The 17436-nt window shown below is 35.3% G+C and overlaps 1 protein-coding gene across 3 annotated transcripts in view; it reads left to right on the top strand.

Annotated features, from left to right (window-relative positions):
• CNTLN (centlein) overlaps positions 1-17436 on the top strand; it is a 330490-nt gene that overhangs the window by 277889 nt on the left and 35165 nt on the right. For all 3 annotated transcript variants that reach the window (XM_079927964.1, XM_079927963.1, XM_079927962.1), the window contains exons 20-23: positions 2431-2528; positions 4115-4241; positions 5853-5990; positions 6581-6766. In XM_079927964.1, the coding sequence (XP_079784090.1) occupies positions 2431-2528; positions 4115-4241; positions 5853-5990; positions 6581-6766 (549 nt within the window). The remainder of the gene's footprint in view (positions 1-2430; positions 2529-4114; positions 4242-5852; positions 5991-6580; positions 6767-17436) is intronic.

Genomic DNA, 17436 nt, shown 5'->3' with positions numbered 1-17436 from the left:
TATTATGTTGTAGGAAATGGAAAAGGGTCAGAGGACCTGGGTTTTGATCATTTTTTGTCCAGTAACTTCTTGTGTGTGGGACCTGACTGAAGAAATTACTTAGCTTCTCCAGAGGTCTAGAGCAGGAATACCTTTCTACCCTCTTCAAAAGGATTTTTGAGGATTAAACAAAATAACTGTGAGACTTAGAGGGTCTGGCAAAAGTATTTATCAAGCTGGCATTGTTTTATTTATTATAATTCTGTAATCCCTCAATTATCCAGAAGTCAAAATTACAGCATTTTTCAGCCACCTAAAATAACAGGCTTAAGTCTAAAAACATAAAAGAATCAAACAGCTATCTTAAAATCCACTTAATTTATTCTGTTGAAGATATTGTCAGAGTTCATTTACTGCCTTTTGTCTTTTTTTTAAAATACAGCTGTAATGAGTTTATTTGTTTAACTTTTCAGCAGAAAACACCTCAAAAGCAGCAAATTAGAAGTATGTATATTAAGGGCCAGGATGCTTGTTTTTAGGCAGGAATATTGAGAGAATCAAGAAACTATGATCAACAGATTGACAGAAAAAAAATGCTAAGGTAAAAATACAAAATTAGAAAACCAGCAGCCTGGGACCATTCAGAGTAGGGCTGAGTAGCCATTTATATCATAAAGGCATCATTATATAATGATACAGTGATAATAAACTAGATACAGTAATATAGCATAATTAATATAGTGATAATATTTATAATATATCATTATATTAAAGTATCACTATTGCTTAATGTAATTGTGGATTGTCATTTCTAAATGAATGAACAATCATCCCGGAAAGAATTTAAGTTTAATGATTAAAGCAAAAGCTTCAATTTTTTGGTAAATTTACTAGTGTGGAACATCTTACTCTGGCAGTGCTAGAAATAAGACACCATATGTCACTGTAAACATGTAAAATATGATGGAAATTTAGATTGTGTAACACAAAATTTAATCAAAACTTTTAGCATTCAATACAGTTGCCAAGTTGAGGTAGCCTTGGGTTTTTAAGAAAATTAATATAATATTTAATGGAAATTTAAAATTTACATATGCCATACCAATGAGATATTTAAAGTCTGTCCGATGAATTTGACTCACATTTACATTGTGTGGTTAATGGTTTCATCTTTTCAGATTTATATTTTTTAGAATAAGTTAGTCAAACCTGGAAATAGTTCTCATAGAAACAATTAACTATAGTTATTAGAAAAATTAGCGAAATAACTACTACAAATACTTTTAAAGTTATATTTTATTCTATTTAAATTATTTAATACTTTTTAAATTTAACAAATGAATTAATGTATGTCAATGCTGTCTTACAGGTAGAAAAACCAAAATATCAAATCACTAAATAATATCTCAGAGTACATGCTTTCTTGGAACTTGAGTCAAAATTGAAAGTTAGGTGTCCCTAACACTCTGGCTCCTGGGCCACGCAGACAACAAATACCACAAAGGTGTTCTGCTTTGAAAAACTAATAATTATGTATAAATACTTTAATAATTAATATTGTTTATAAGTTCAAGTAAGGAAATATTCAGTATTCATAAGTTTATCAGTTATCTTTTACTATCTAACATTATCCTAAAATGTAGCAGCTTAAAACAGCAGCAATTTATTATTTCTTATGATCCAGTGGGTTCACTAGGTAGGTCTTTTGCTGCTGTCTGCTGGGTCCCCTCATATGACTGCATTCTTCTAAACCAAGGATTTACCTGAGCTGGAAGTTCCAAGAGAGCCTCACTCAAAGGCTGGCAGTTGGTCTGCTGGCTGTCATCTGGGGTACCTCAGTACTCTCCCAAATGGCCTTTCCTCTATATTTGTTGGAAGGTGATCCCAGAGCAGCATTCCAAGAGGGCAAAGATGCAAGCTAGAAGGATTTAGGGCCTAGATCTGATATTTGCACAGTGTCATATGCCACATACTTTTGGTCAAAGCAAATCGCAGGCCAGGCCAGATTCAAAGGGTTGGGAGACGGATTACACCTCTTGCTGGGAGGTGCAGCAAAGCTTTGTGACTCTATTTAGTCTGTTACAGGTTATTAGTAAATCCAGAATTAGTTTTAAGTGATCTTACTAAACCATAAAAATAATTAATCACATACACATTTACATTTTACAAAATCCATATTTCCCGTAAATGTATTTTGGGTATATACTCTTTGCAGTTATTATGTGAGTGTGTTCCTCTATGATTTTGGCATGTTATATAAAAATTTTAGTGTGCCATGTTATTTCTGTTAGAACATACAAAATGAAGCATATTAAAATGTTTAGATGTTCATTTTAATTATAACCATAATTTTTGCAATTTTATTATCTTCATGAAAATGGCATTTATACTTATGCTGCTTTAGAACAAGATTGAAAGACATATTTGAATTTATGTGTATTTTTAATCTAGAATGCAACTAATGAACTCACTAAACAATCATCAAACTTGAAGTCTCTGAAATCTGAACTCCTAGCAAAAGAAGAACACATAAAGGAAATGCAAGAAAAGTATGTGCTTTATATTTTTATCCATTGTATTTGGCGCCACCTAGTGGCGGCTGACTCTATTAAACATTGCACACCAAGAAACAATACCAACTTGTTTGCCTTTCTTAGTTCGTTTTTAAGCCTACACAAGATGAAAGTTTAAAGAATATTACATATATCATGGTTTATGGCAAGATAGTTACTATTTTTTAATTAGAGTAAGAATGTTTAAAGTTAGATTTTCCATCTTAAACATATTTAATTCTGAATAAATATCAACTAATGGCTGAAAGACTATGAACAGAAAACTTTAGAATGTAGTAATTATTTGACTAAAAATATATGTATAGGCTGATCTTTATATTGGATTTAATGCCTAAGCTTATAAAGCGAAGGTTGAAAAAAAATGAAAGTTTTGTTTGTGTTTAAAATAACTGGAGGGTTATGAAATATTATAATACTTTGTGTATTTATACTAAAAAGGAGTTTAAAATGTTCTATCTCACAGAATCAAAATTATTTCCTTTCTATATCTTTTATAGATATACTAGAGCTTAGAAGTTGTAACATGTTTAGAAAGAATTCTAATCATTCATAATTTGAGATACATGTACCTCATGTACATACATGTATACCACGTTATAAGTGAAGATCACTTAAAATCTTAACAGATAAAACTATTAGGCAAAAAGATTGGTTAATTTTTTTAAAAGACTATCTTGAAGCTTATTTATGGACTGAGTTAGTCTTGCTTACTGTTTACCAGTGAGAACTTTAGAGAAACATTCTTTGAATCCTGGCTTCTTTACCTGCTAGCTCTGGGACTCAATTTAATAGAATTAACTCATAAAGTTCTTAGAATTAAATGAGTTAGTACTTATAAGTGCTTTACTTATGTAAAGCACTTATAACAGTGACTGGCACATAGTAAACACTCAATAAATGTTAGCTGTTGTTCTTTTTATAGTAGTAATTGTAGTAGTTGTTACTGCATCTATCATTTTATACTTAGCGTTATCAATTTAAGCTAAACTGATATGTCAGTTCAATCTCATATGATATTAAATTAGAACTGATATGTCAGTTCAGTCTCATATGATATTAAATTTACATAGCTTTAAAGTGAAAAGGAAAAACTATTTTCTTCGGCTATTCTTTGAAATGTATAATAAATGTATAATATTATCAAATTTTATGTTTGTTTATTAGAGTATAGAATTCTTGCTTATCGGTGTTGTGATTTTTGATAATCTCTAAATATTGCTTTGTATTTTTCTTAGAATGCAAAAATGGAACATAAATATAATAATTTTAAGTTTTCATAAATTTTATTAATTTGTCTCAGTTCTTTTTTAATGTATATATATATATATAAAATACTGTAATTACCAAGTCACAACTGGATTATAGATTTTAATATTTTACTCAAATTATTAATAAAGCAATACTTTATGCCATGCAATTATTTTATTAACTTGCAGCTTCACTAATATCAGATAGCATTTAAAAATTAACAGTAGGTATAACATTGGATAATATGTAAGATATCATCACTGTTGAAGTATTTTCTATCACTCTTGATAAAGTGTCTTTTTTTCCCTTTCAAGGATGTCTCGAATGGAGAGAGATATAACCATGAAAAGACATTTGATAGAGGACTTGAAATTTCGACAGAAAGTAAATTTGGAAAGTAATGAGAGTATTAATGGAATGCTAGAAAATCTTGATAAAAAGGTATCAATTTTTATGTTCACTGACACTGAAAAAATCACTTCCCCTTGTATTAACTTTAACTCAAATATTCAATCTTAATAAAAGGTATAGCAAATATTCATAAAATGTATGTGTATTGTTACCTAATTACATCATTTGCTCTGAAGGTACATTATTTGTTTTAAAATTCAAGACTCCAAACAGTCACACATAATATAGTCATTCATTCTTTTTATATTTGTAAACATACCATGAGAAGATAATCAAGTTTAATTTTTTTAATCTTTAATATTTCTGGGACACATAATTCCATTTTATTCAGATTTTATTTTATTTAAAGCTATTATTTATAATGATAGAATTAAGCATATATTTTAAATGAAAAATATTATAGTCAATGACTATCAGTTCTTTAAAAAGTGTACTCACCACGGTTTTTTTTAAAGTGTACTTTTTCCTTATATACATTTAATTCAGTGTACTTAGGAAAAGAGTCATATTTAAAATAGTTGTATAATATCTGATCCCAAACTAGAAATCAATGATTTGCTGACTAAGAGATATTTTTTTGCTTAAAAATTTTTAAAGCTGCTATTTACACAAATCATAAAACAAATCATAAAACAGCTTGCGCTTTGGCATTCACTAAATGTCATCCACTCCAGAGAGAGCGTTTCCCTTACTTTCCTTGTTGGAGATAAAAATGTAAGTAATGCTCAGATGGATTTAAGAGAGAAAATTTTACATGAGCAAGACACATGCATACAGATTTTCTTTTCTCTTTCTCCTCCACAGACCCACATGAATTATAATTACTTCGTAGAGGTTTCTTCAATGCTATTCTTAAAATTTTGCTCATTTTTTTTAACTTCAATAATCATTTAAGGTAGTCTTACAATGTTTGTGTAAGTAATCATTTATCTTTAATAGCTTTAAAGTGAAAAAGAAAAACTATTTTCTTTGGCTATTCTTTGAAATGTATAATAAATATGTTGTATTATTTAATTTTATCCTAAAAAGTACATGTTATACTTTTACTGGAGAATACAAATGAAAATTATCCATGACTTGGCTTATTTAAGAATCAAAACCAACCATCTGAGCTTCCCTGGTGGCGCAGTGGTTGGGAGTCCGCCTGCCGATGCAGGGGACGCGGGTTCGTGTCCCGGTCTGGGAAGATCCCACATGCCGCGGAGCGGCTGGGCCCGTGAGCCATGGCCACTGAGCCTGTGCGTCCGGAGCCTGTGCTCCGCAACGGGAGAGGCCACAACAGTGAGAGGCCCGCGTACCGGAAAAAAAAAAAACAAAAAAACAACCATCTCCTACTTAAGGAAGTTTAGGTTAGTAATTAAAAGAAATATAGTTAAAATTAATTGTATATTATTAGATAGAAGGCTACACATACCAATATTCATGCTTTTTTGTGCAATTTTGGGGTTTTGCTATTGATTTCAGGATTGTTAGTCTCATTCACAGTATGAGTTCTACAGATCTTATACTTGAATTTGATATCATTTATGAGAAAATAAACTAGACTTATTCATGTATTCATTTGGTTTCCATTTGAAACAAACACAGTATGGAACTAGAATGCCTTTACCAATAATAATTACCTTCATGCTTTTATTGTAGGTGAAGACATTAACTGAAGAGTGTTCCAACAAGAAGGTATCAATCGATTCACTAAAGCAAAGACTTAGTGTCGCTGTAAAAGAGAAGTCACAGTATGAACAGATGTATCAGAGAACTAAAGAGGAGTTAGAAAAAAAGGTATGGTTTTAGGACATTTTAGCCTGGAGGTGGACTGTAACAATGTCTTTTTCATTTTTAAAGTTGTCCTTTTTTTCTCCCCAAAACTACTATGAGCTATTTAAATGTTTCAGATAACTGCAAAGAACATTTATATCTCTACATAAAACACTAAGAATTTGTTTACTATTAAAGGTAATGCTGTATTAGAGAGACAGATTTACTTATCTTGATAATTTCTAATAAATGAAAACTATTGTTAACTGGCATTTATATAAGTGGATATAAATTTTTAGGTCCACCTAAACTTATAAGCTAATTAAATACTTCCATTTGACATATGAAATCTTTCGGTCTAAAATGGCTTCCATGTTTTTAGTGATTTATAATTTTTAAAAAGCATAAACTCATTTTGATGATAAATATATGATAATGTGTGTGCAGGATATTCATTGAAAATAAACAAAAACAACCATCAATTCTACTCAAATAAAAATGAATACAAGATACAGAGAGAGTAATGAAACCCTTTCCTTATATGACATCTCTAACTAACATCCAAATCTGTTTAAGAAATATTTTTTTATTCTATGATTACTGGTCATTTGCAGGATCTCAAGCTTACTTTCCTCATATCAAAAATAAATGAGACTGAATCTGCTATGGCAGAAATTGAAACAGCAGCATCTAAGCATCTTCAAGGATTAGCAATGCAAAGTGAGCAGGCCCTAGAAGGTGCACAGAAGAAATTGCTGCTAGCCAATGAGAAAGTGGAAGAGTTCACCATATTTGTGAAGGTTTGAATTCTTTCTGCTTTACTAACTTGTACTTTACTTCAGGCAGAGTGGGCAGTGGCCTACTTCAGATGATTTGGGAAGTACGTTTAAGTTCCTTTCTGCTTTCCTAAACCACAAAGCATCTTCCCCTACTTGCCACACTGTTCAAATTTTCTCTATAACAGATTTGTTTTTATAGCTTGATTTTAAAAATGTCCACTCTATTATTATATTCTTTCCTTAATGTCAGTTTAGTTATGAAATTGTGGTAATCACATAATCAAGACGGGTGGGTTTTTTTTTTTGTTTTTTTGATTATTTTTATTTTTGGCTGTGTTGGGTCTTCGTTGCTGTACGTGGGCTTTCTCTAGTTGCAGTGAGCGGGGGCTACTCTTCATTGCGTGTGCAGGCTTCTCATTGTGGTGTCTTCTCTTGTTGCGGAGCATGGTCTCCAGATGCTAGGGCTTCAGTAATTACGGCATGCGGGCTCAGTAGTTGTGGCACTCAGGCTCAGTAGTTGTGGCTTGCGGGCTCTAGAGAGCAGGCTCAGTAGTTGTGGCGCACAGGCTTAGTTGCTCCGTGGCATGTGGGATCTTCCTGGACCAGGGCGCGAACCCATGTCCCTTGCATTGGCAGGCAGATTCTTAACCACTGCGCCACCAGGGAAGTCCCAAGACAGATTTTAAGACAAAAGAATTGAGTCATTTTCATTCCACTCTCCTTTTAAAAATCATCCAAGCAAGAACAACCAGAAACTTGCTCCATGATAATTGAACTTAAGAGACATTGCACCCCAGCCCATGACCTATCAGACATGGAATGGATAGAGGAATGGTAAATGATCTAGCAGGACAAAAGGAAGACAAGCTGAAGTGTCTACAGAGGGTGTACCATCTGGAAATTATCTGACCACTGAAGACTCCCAGAACGGTTCTGGCCTTGGCTGCACAAGGAACCACCAAAGCCAAGGGTGGTGGGGGAGAGGAGAATACCAGGCAAAAATGGGTGTTTTGTTTGAAAGTCTTTATAAGGAATTTTTAGACCTCTGGCCTGTACTTCTGCCCCACATGGTCAGCCAGTATTCCTCCCTTAACTATTCTGGAAAAACTCAGGAGGAGCAGTTCTAGTTTCAGAGATATGAGGCACTGAGGGGGGGAACCTGGTGATTGCTCCACTCATTTCAATCCCACTGTGAGTTGTTTGCACCCCTGTTTAGTGCCTTTTATTCTGCCTCGTATTATAGTCAGCAAACGGATCTGTTTCCATTATATAAATTATGATGAGTTCCTTAAAGTCAAGAACCACGTTTTATTAATCTCTACCTCCACAGCATGTACCATAGTGACTTGCAAAGAGATGGCATGCAATAATGATCACTAACTAATCAAACTGAATTTCTCTTAGGAATATGAAATTTTAATAAAAGCCCTTTTGGCCTTTAAAAATAAGAATTAAGATAATTGGACTACTGTGGGAGGGTAAATCTTTACTTTCCCCCTTTTATCTCCTGAAGTTGCAATGTTCTCTTTTTTTCTAAACCAATCTTCGATGAGATTGAGTTCTTCCCGCTACTTGTTCCTTTGGCTGGCATATATTATTAAAAACTTGCCTATCATAACAGTAGAAACTTATTTAAATATATAAATATTTTTAATTGATGGATTATAAAATTAAAGTTTAAATGTCCTTCTATGGAATAAAATAACATCAACACTTACTGTCTTCTTTCTCAAATAACCCTACTATTATTTGAACTACTCAACTAGACTTGCTGCATATATAATTATTATATATATAAATATGTTAGTGTTCTAAAAGCATTTACCCCCTTAGGTATTGATCTTATTTATAAGAATTAACATTCCTGGACTTATAACTTGAATATAAGATGGCAAATAACTGGATCTTATGTGTAGTACCATTTTTTTTATTCCTCTAAAAATAACAGCTTACAACATTTTATGCCAGTGTTAATAGTACCCCATTTAGAACAAATCCCTTACTTCATTTCTTTGGAAATCATAGATACCTTGGGAGTTTTCTCATTTAAAAAATATCTACAAAATGAATGGAATAAAACATTTTATCTCTTTCAATGAAGGTTTCAAATGGTATAAAGTCAGACCAATAATGCTTGCCTCAGAGGACTCTAAATGATTGCAGAGTATTAATTTAAATTTATTAATTTAATCATATTTCCTTTTCCAGATTTAAAATGTCATTCCTTCCAAATGCTTGTTGAATAGTCTCACTGTTTAACTTATGATAAGCACTCTCATTGAATATTGTCGTTATTTTGCTCATGATATAGAGCTATTTTTATTATGACTTTTAGCTTCATAAACCTTTGTTTTCCATGTTTTATATTCAGCTTAGAGTTGCATTTTTTGTACTGTTAGCCAATATATAAAATATGAAATGCACATTTATAAGATTTACTCAAATGCTAATTATGGTTTTTCCTAAAGTATTCCTTGAACATGTCCTGTTTAAAAAAGAATTGATAACCAGAAGTTTTTAAAATAGAAAAATGAATTTTATGATTAGATATCTGATTATTATAGACTTGTTGAAGTTTCATGACCTTTATGATAATGTAATGGGTGTACTTCTTCACATAGAGTAGTTTGGCAAAAATTATCTTTTAAAAAACAAACTTCTTACTATTCATGTCCAAGGATATGAATAGTATTTAATGATATAGTGAATGTCTCATCTCTAGTTGTTCGAGAGTAACATACTAATCCTTCATGTATTTCACCAACAATGATATAGAGTATAGATGTCCTAGTAGATAAATTCAGGATTGCCATGGTTTCATGACTTTTTAATTTGAGTAACATATTAAAGGTCCTATAGTAGAGAATGATAGCAGATATGGATAAAACATTTTTAGTACTCTTTCAGAAATTTTCCATGTTGTTTCAGTTTGGTATTTAGATTGCTTGCATTAGAATCAACAGATTCTATTACATTTAAATAAAATTCATAATTCCGGGCATTATTGAATCAAAATCTTGGTTGGGGTGAGACCCAATAATCTGCATATAACAACTAGGTGATATTATGCATTAGTACTGTTTTGAAAACAATGTTTTTTTTTTAAAGCCCAACATTGCTTTTATGGATTGAATCTATATAACAAAATATTTATCAGTTTGGTATTTAATAGCACCTTTTACCACTCATAACTTCTAATGGTAATTTGACATTTGTTTTACTTAACTTTGTTTTAGGGTCAATATGTATTTGATAATGGTACCACTTCTACTGCTTAATCCATTTCGCTAATAAAGGGCCACAAGCAAACTAGTGCCCAAACCAGAAACATTGGCAAAGACTGGATATTTGGGTCTGAAGAAGGAGATTACTGTCATCCTTCTCTTCCTCACACGTATAGCCCACCCTAGGACTGGGCAGAAATGCTCAGGAGCTGCCATCTTCAGTGACATACCATCAGTGACGTCCTAAACACTACTGCATTACAGCTCAGCTTTCACCTTTTTAAAAATTTAAGACCTTCCATAATTTGACCCTATTCTGTTTAGAATCTAATTTTTTTTCCCACTACTCTCCAAATTTCACCCAGATTGTGTTCAGTCTTGCCTTTCCTCAAGTTTTCCTTCTTCCTTCACATATCCTTCTCTCTTTGCTCTTCGCTCTAAACCCTTCCGATTTAGCTCAGGGCCTTCCTCTTTCCTGAATCATTTCTTTAACTCTGTGGTTAAGGGGAAAGGGCCCTACTCTGCCAGTTTCTGGTTCTGTTATCTCAGGCAAGTGACTTAATCCTCTGTGTCTCAGTTTCCCCATGTATAGAATTAGTGTAAAGATGGGACATACCTAAAGTGAGGATTTAAATAAGTTAACAGAGATAAAGCTCAAACATTGCCCAATATGCTCAGTGTTATCTGAGTGTCAGCTAGTAGTATGCCTATCATTTATCTCCTGAATAATTATTGTATATACCATATAAATTAACACATAACTGCAAACTGTCATATTTTTCTTTTTGTTTCAAGTAGATTATTATAGTCAACTTGAAGTTAGGGTATTGTCATTCATTTACCCAAAGTACTGGCACATAATAGGGCTCACTAAATTCTTGAAGAATTGATTTTACATCTGCTTTAAGAATGGTACAGGACACATAATCACTGCTCAGATTGAAACCTCTGTGAAGGCAAGAGCTATGCACATTGCTTAACAAGCATAGTTAAAGAATGTGCATAGTTCCTACATGGAACATTATGATCACCAGGACTCATTCTGTGCAGAGCTTATTAGGGTATCAAGTACACAAAAGTATTTAATAAATATTATTAGTAGTATTAATAGTAATAATGTTTGTTTTGACCATGTTATGGAATCGGTGTTCCCTTTACTCTTTTCATTTATGCATAGGGCACAACCAGATTATAGAAGAGGAGTGGCCATCTGTTCTAGATCTAGTCTTGAATATGGAATTTTGCCCTGGAGTAAAATCAAGTGCTTTGAGCATCTGGGCTGGGTATATGTGGCAGAGCTCAGGCTTTAAACTCTCCTAATAACTGAATAAAACACACAAGGGAAATTTCTAGAAGTATTTGCTCAGTTTGATTGAACCCTGATATAGGCTTGTTAATGTGCTTGTATGTGAGAGTCATATGCTCAATTCCATCTTCTCGATAGCTTTTGTTAGCTGATAAATAAATACAAGCCAAAGAACAACATTCAGCCGGAAGCTTAAATCATTTAATTATCAATATGTACTTGCTTAGTAAGATTTAGTATGATGATTTTGGCATGTAAATTTCTTGCTTCTTTAGTGAGAACATTTGTAGAGCATTATAATTTTATTTTTAATAGGTACAATTGTTAATGCTTTGGTACTGATCTACTCTATTATGATTTTTTTCTATTTTTTCCAACTTTATTGAGATATGACATATAACAATGTATAAGATTAAGCTATACAATATGGTGACTTGATACATGTATATATTATGAAATGTTTACTACAATAAGGGTAGTTAACACATCTTTAACCTCACATAATTACCGTTTTATTGTTATTGTTATGGTGAGGACATTTAAAATCTACTCTCATAGGAAATTCCAAGTATACAACACAGTATTGTTAACTATAGTTACTATGCTGTACTTTAGATCCCTGGAACTTGTTCTTATAACTGGAAGTTTGTACCATTTGACCAACATCCCATTTCCCCCACCCCTCAGCCCCTATCTTTTTCTGTCTGACTTATTTCTCTTAGTATAATACTCTCAGGGTCCATCCATGTTGTCACAGATGGCAGGATTTCCTTCTTTTTCATGGCTGAGTAATATTCCTGTGTGTGTGTGTGTGTGTGTGTGTGTGTGTGTGTGTATCCACAGATACACACACACACCACGTTTTCCTTATCCATTAATCCATTGATGGACACTTAAGTTGCTTCCATGTCTTGACTAGTGCAACTAATGCTGCACTGACCATGGGAATGCATGTCTCTTTGAGATCCTGTTTCATTTCCTTTGGATATGTACTCAGAAGTGGGATTGCTGGTAGTTCTATTTTTAATTTTTTTGAGGGACCTCTATACTGTTTTCCATAGTGGTTGTACCAATTTACATTCCCACCAATGGTACATAATGGTTCCCTTTTCTCCACATCCTCGTTAGCATTTGTTGTCTCTTGTCTATTTGATAATAGCCATTCCAACAGGTGTGAGGTGATATCTTGTGGTTTTGATTTGCGTTTCTCTGATGATTAGTGAGGTTGAGCACCTTTTCGTTAACTTGTTGGCCATTTGTATGTGTTCTTTGGAAAAATGTCTGTTGAGGTCCTTTGTCCATTTTTAAATTGGATTATTTGGGTTTTTGTTATTAAGTTATATGAGTTGTATATAGTTTGAAGTCAGGAAATGCGATACCTCCAGCTTTGTTCTTTCTCAAGATTGCTTTGGCTATTCAGTCTTTTGTAGTTTCATACAAATTTGGGGTTTTTTTCTTATTTCTGTGAAAAATGCCATTGGAACTTTGATAGAGGTTGCAGTGAATCTCTAGGTGGCTTTGGGTAGAATGGACATTTGAACAATATTCACTCTTTTAATCAGGATATCATTCCATTTATTTGTGTCTTCTTTAGTTTCTTTCATCAGTGTCTTGTAGTTTTTGGTGTATAGATCTTTCACTTCCTTGGTTAAATTTATTCCTAAAATTTTATTGTGTTGGGTGCCACTATAAGTGGGATTGTTTTATTTCTTTTTTACATGTTTAATTCTTAGTGTATAGAAACACAACTAATTAATTTTTGTCTGTTGATTTTGTATCCTGCAACTTTACTGAATTTGTTGATTAATTCTAACAGCTTTTTGATGGAGTCCTTAGGACTTTCTTTATAAAAGATCATGTCATGAGCGAACAGAGACAATTTTATTTCTTTCTTTCTGATTTGGATGCCTTCTATTTCTTTTTACTGCCTAATTGCTCTAGCTAGGACTTCCAGTACTGTGTTGAATAGGAGTGGTGAGAGTGGGCACTTTTCTCTTGTTCCTGATCTTAGAGGGAAAGGTTTCAGCCTTTCACTGTTGAGTGTGAGGATAGCTTGGGCTTGTATTATATGGCCTTTGTTATGTTCCAGTATGTTCCTTCTATACCCAGTTTGTAGAGAGTTTTATCATGAAAGGATGTTAAATTTTGTCCAATGGCCTTTCTGCATTTATTGAGATGATCATATGATTTTTATCCTTCATTCTTTTAATGTAGTGTATCACATTTATTGATTTGTGTATGTTGACTCATTCTTGCATTCCAGGAATAAATCCCACTTCACCATGGTGTATGATCCTTTTAATGTGTTGTTGAATTCAGTTTGCTAGTATTTTGTTCAGAGGTTTTGCATCTATATTCATCAGGGGCATTGGCCTATAGTTTTCTTTTCTTGTAGTGTCCTTATCCGGCTTTGGTATCAGGTTAATGCTCACCTCATAAAATGAGTTTGAAAGTGTTCTCTCCTTTTACATTTTTTGGAAGAGTTTGAGAAGGATTGACTTTAATTTTTCTTTATTTGGTAGAATTCACCAGTGAAGCCATCAAGTCATAGGCTTTTCTTTTTTGGAAGGTGTTTGATTGCTGATTCAGTCTTCTTACTCATTATTAATCTGTTGAGATTTTCTGTTACTTCATGATTCAGTCTTGGTAGGTTGTATGTTTTAGGAATTTATCCATTTCTTCTAGGTTGTCCAATTTGTTGACATATAATAGTTCATACTATCCTCTTATGATCCTTTGTATTTCTGTAGTATCAGATGTAATATCTTCTCTTTCATTTCTAATTTTATTGAGTCCTCTCTTCTTTTTCTTGGTAAATCTAGATAAAAGTTTATCCATTTTGTTTATCTCTTTAAAAAACTAGCTCTTAGTTTCACTAATCTTTTGTATTGTCTTTTATGTCTCAATTTATTTCCACTCTTCTCTTTGTTATTTCCTCCCTTCTACTACCTTTGAGTTTAGTTTGTTCTTTTTGTAGTTCCTTGAGGTGTAAAGTTAGATTATTTTTTCGAGTTTTTTTTTTTTTTTTTTTTTTTTTTGCTTAATGTAGGGTTCCACATGGCAGAAGAGGCCAGTGACAGGAGTTGGGTGTTGGCGTGCAGGTGCTCAGGTGGAGGGGCTAGCTGCAGGTGAGCCCAGCGGTGCAGGCCAGTGAGAGGAGACAGAACCAGATCTGGGCCCACAAACAGCTGTGGGGGCCTTAGCTGTCAACATGTAGTTCTATGGCTACGGGGCCTCACCACAGGCACTTGCATGTCATTGGAGGCCAGTGACAGGAGTCAGACCAGTGGCGAACTGGTCCACAGCTGAAGGGGTTAGCCCCAAATGCATGCACGGCAGTGGATCAGCTGCAGGGGTCTAGGCTGGCATCTTGCACTTCTGCAGCTGCAAAGGCCAAGCTGACTTCCAGTGCAGATTGGAGGGTCCAGTTGGGGACAGGGAGGGAGTCAGTCAGGTGGCATCCGTGAAGGTGAACCGGTGGGGGGAAATCACAGTGGTGAAATCTGCAGGGGGTTCATGGCAGCTGTCCTGGGCTTTGGTTTCTTCAGTGGCGAAAGCTGTTGGGATCCTGCACAGAGCTGTAAACCACAGCTGCTCTTGCTGCATAGCTGATATTGGGAGCCCCAGGCATTCTTCCTTGCTCCAACCTGTCTTTATTTGTCTTAGCTTTGTCAGTCTCTGGGTGGTGTGAAACTGAAATGGGTCCTTCATGCAGTGATATGAAAAACTGGGGAAGTTGGTTCCTCACCTCATTCTCCCTTTCTCAGCGAGGGAACTCTTTTGAACTGGGCAGTTCCCCCTTGTCACTGAGCAGTGCCACCCTGGGGTATGCGATGATGCAGGCAAAATGAAACTGTCCTTCTTTTTCTTTGTGTGGAGTTATTCTCAGGTTTTTTGCTCCACTGTTTGTTGCTGAAATTTCTTAAGTGGACTCCTGAGCTCTTCCAGAGCTATTTTTGTTTGTGGATATCTGTCTAATTGTTGATATTTGTTGGGGGGATAGAGGCTGGATCTCCCATCCTATAGTTTGGTGACATCACTTCTTAATTATGATTTTTAAACAGTGTTATAATAAAATCCTATTTGAGTTAACTCTTTCTGTCCTATCATTATATAAGAAAGGTAAATGACAGCTGTTTTTAAAGACACGTTTTTAATAAAAATACATTACTTTAAGTGGGTGAACTTTAAAATATGTAAATTGTATCTTGATAAAGCTGTTTAGGAAGCTGTGAAAAAAAAAGACTTTACTTCTCCAAGAAACTATGATGGTAGGAGTGACTCCACAGTATTGGAGCAGCCAGTTATAACCTTCATCATAATAATCAAATCTTACTGAAAAATCTAATCAGTCCATTATGATTCAGTGAAATTCAAAACTTTTTGTAGTTTGCTAACACAGATCAAGACTCATTATAAAGACTGGAAAACTAGATCTTAATAAGACTGGAATGAAATAGCTTGCTGTCTTTCACTCTAACACTATTGCTCACTGCTTACAATAAATTATATTATAATATTGAAAAACATAGTGACTTTAAGTTGAGATGTAAATCTAAGAAAGTACTTTTACTTTGAAAATACAATCAAATATTGGGACAATTCCTAGCCCATGATATTCCAAGAAGTTTAAGAAGGCTGACATAAATTTTTAGAAATTCAGTTAACATTCATTGAATGCTTATTTTGTGCCATACAGTGTTTTTACTTACCTTGACAATAAGTGATAGCCATTATTCAACTGATGCAAGCAGAGTGAAACTTTTTAAAGCTTCTATTGTTTTTAACATTGGAGTATTTTAAAAGTTTTGCACAATTTGGGAGTTTTAAAGTTGCTTAGGGGGGGACCTTCAAGATGGCGGAGGAGTAAGACATGGAGATGACCTTCCTCCCCACAAATACATCAGAAATACATCTACATGTGCAAAAACTCCTACAGAACGCCTACTGAACGCTGGCAGAAGACCTCAGCCTGCCCAAAAGGTAAGAAACTCCCCATGTACCTGGGTAGGGCAAAAGAAAAAACAGAGACAAAAGAGTAGGGATGGGACCTGCACCTCTGGGAGGGAGCTGTGAAGGAGGAAAAGTTTCCCCGCACTAGGAAGCCCCTTCACTGGTGGAGACGGGGGTGGGTGGGTGGGGGGAGCTTTGGAGCCACGGAGGAGAGTGCAGCAACAGGGGTGCAGAGGGCAAAGCGGAGAGATTCCCACACAGAGGATCAGTGCCGGCCAGCACTCACCAGCCCGAGAGGCTTGTCTGCTCACCCGCCAGGGCGGGTGGGGGCTGGAAGCTGAGACTTGAGCTTTGGAGGTCAGATCCCAGGGAGAGGACTGGGGTGGCCGCATGAACACAGCCTGAAGGGGGATAGTGCACCACAGCTAGCCAGGAGGGAGTCTGGGAAAAACTCTGGACCTGCCAAAGAGGCAAGAGACCATTGTTTTGGGGTGCGCAAGAAGAGAGGATTCAGAGCACTGCCTAAATAAGCTCCAGAGACGGGCGCAAGCTGTGGCCATCAGCTTGGAACCCAGAGATGGGCATGAAATGCTAGTGCTGCTGCTGCAGCCACCAAGAAGCCTGTGTGCAAGCACAGGTCACTATCCACACCTCCCCTCCCGGGAGCCAGTGCAGCCCGCTACTGCCAGGGTCCTGTGAACCAGGGACAACTTCCCTTGGAGAACAAATGGCGTGCCCCAGGCTGTTGCAGCATCATGCCTCTGCTGCCACAAGCTCACCCCTCATTCCAGTTATAACTAGTGTACCCCTCCCTCCCACCAGCCTAAATGAGCAAGAGCCCCCTAAAAAGCCACTGATTTAACCCCCTCCTGTCTGGGCGGGGAACAGATGCGTGAGGGCAACCTACATGCAGAGGTGGGGCCAAAATCAAAGCTGAACCCCAGGAGCTGTGAAAACAGAGAAGAGAAAGGGAAATCTCTCCATGCAGCCTCAGGAGCAGCGGATTAAATCTCCACTATCAACTTGATGTACCCTGCATCTGTGGAGTACCTAAACAGACAACGAATCATCCCAAATTGAGGCAGTGGACTTTGGAAGCAACTATAGACTTGGGATTTGCTGTCTGCGGCTGATTTGTTTCTAATTTTTATGTTTATCTTAGTTTAGTGTTTAGTGCATGTGATCATTGGTGGATTTGTTTACTGGTT

The sequence above is a fragment of the Stenella coeruleoalba genome (genome assembly GCF_951394435.1).
Source record: "Stenella coeruleoalba genome assembly, chromosome: 7".
NCBI classification, from domain to species: domain Eukaryota; kingdom Metazoa; phylum Chordata; class Mammalia; order Artiodactyla; family Delphinidae; genus Stenella; species Stenella coeruleoalba.
This window is presented reverse-complemented; position numbering and strand designations above follow the sequence as displayed.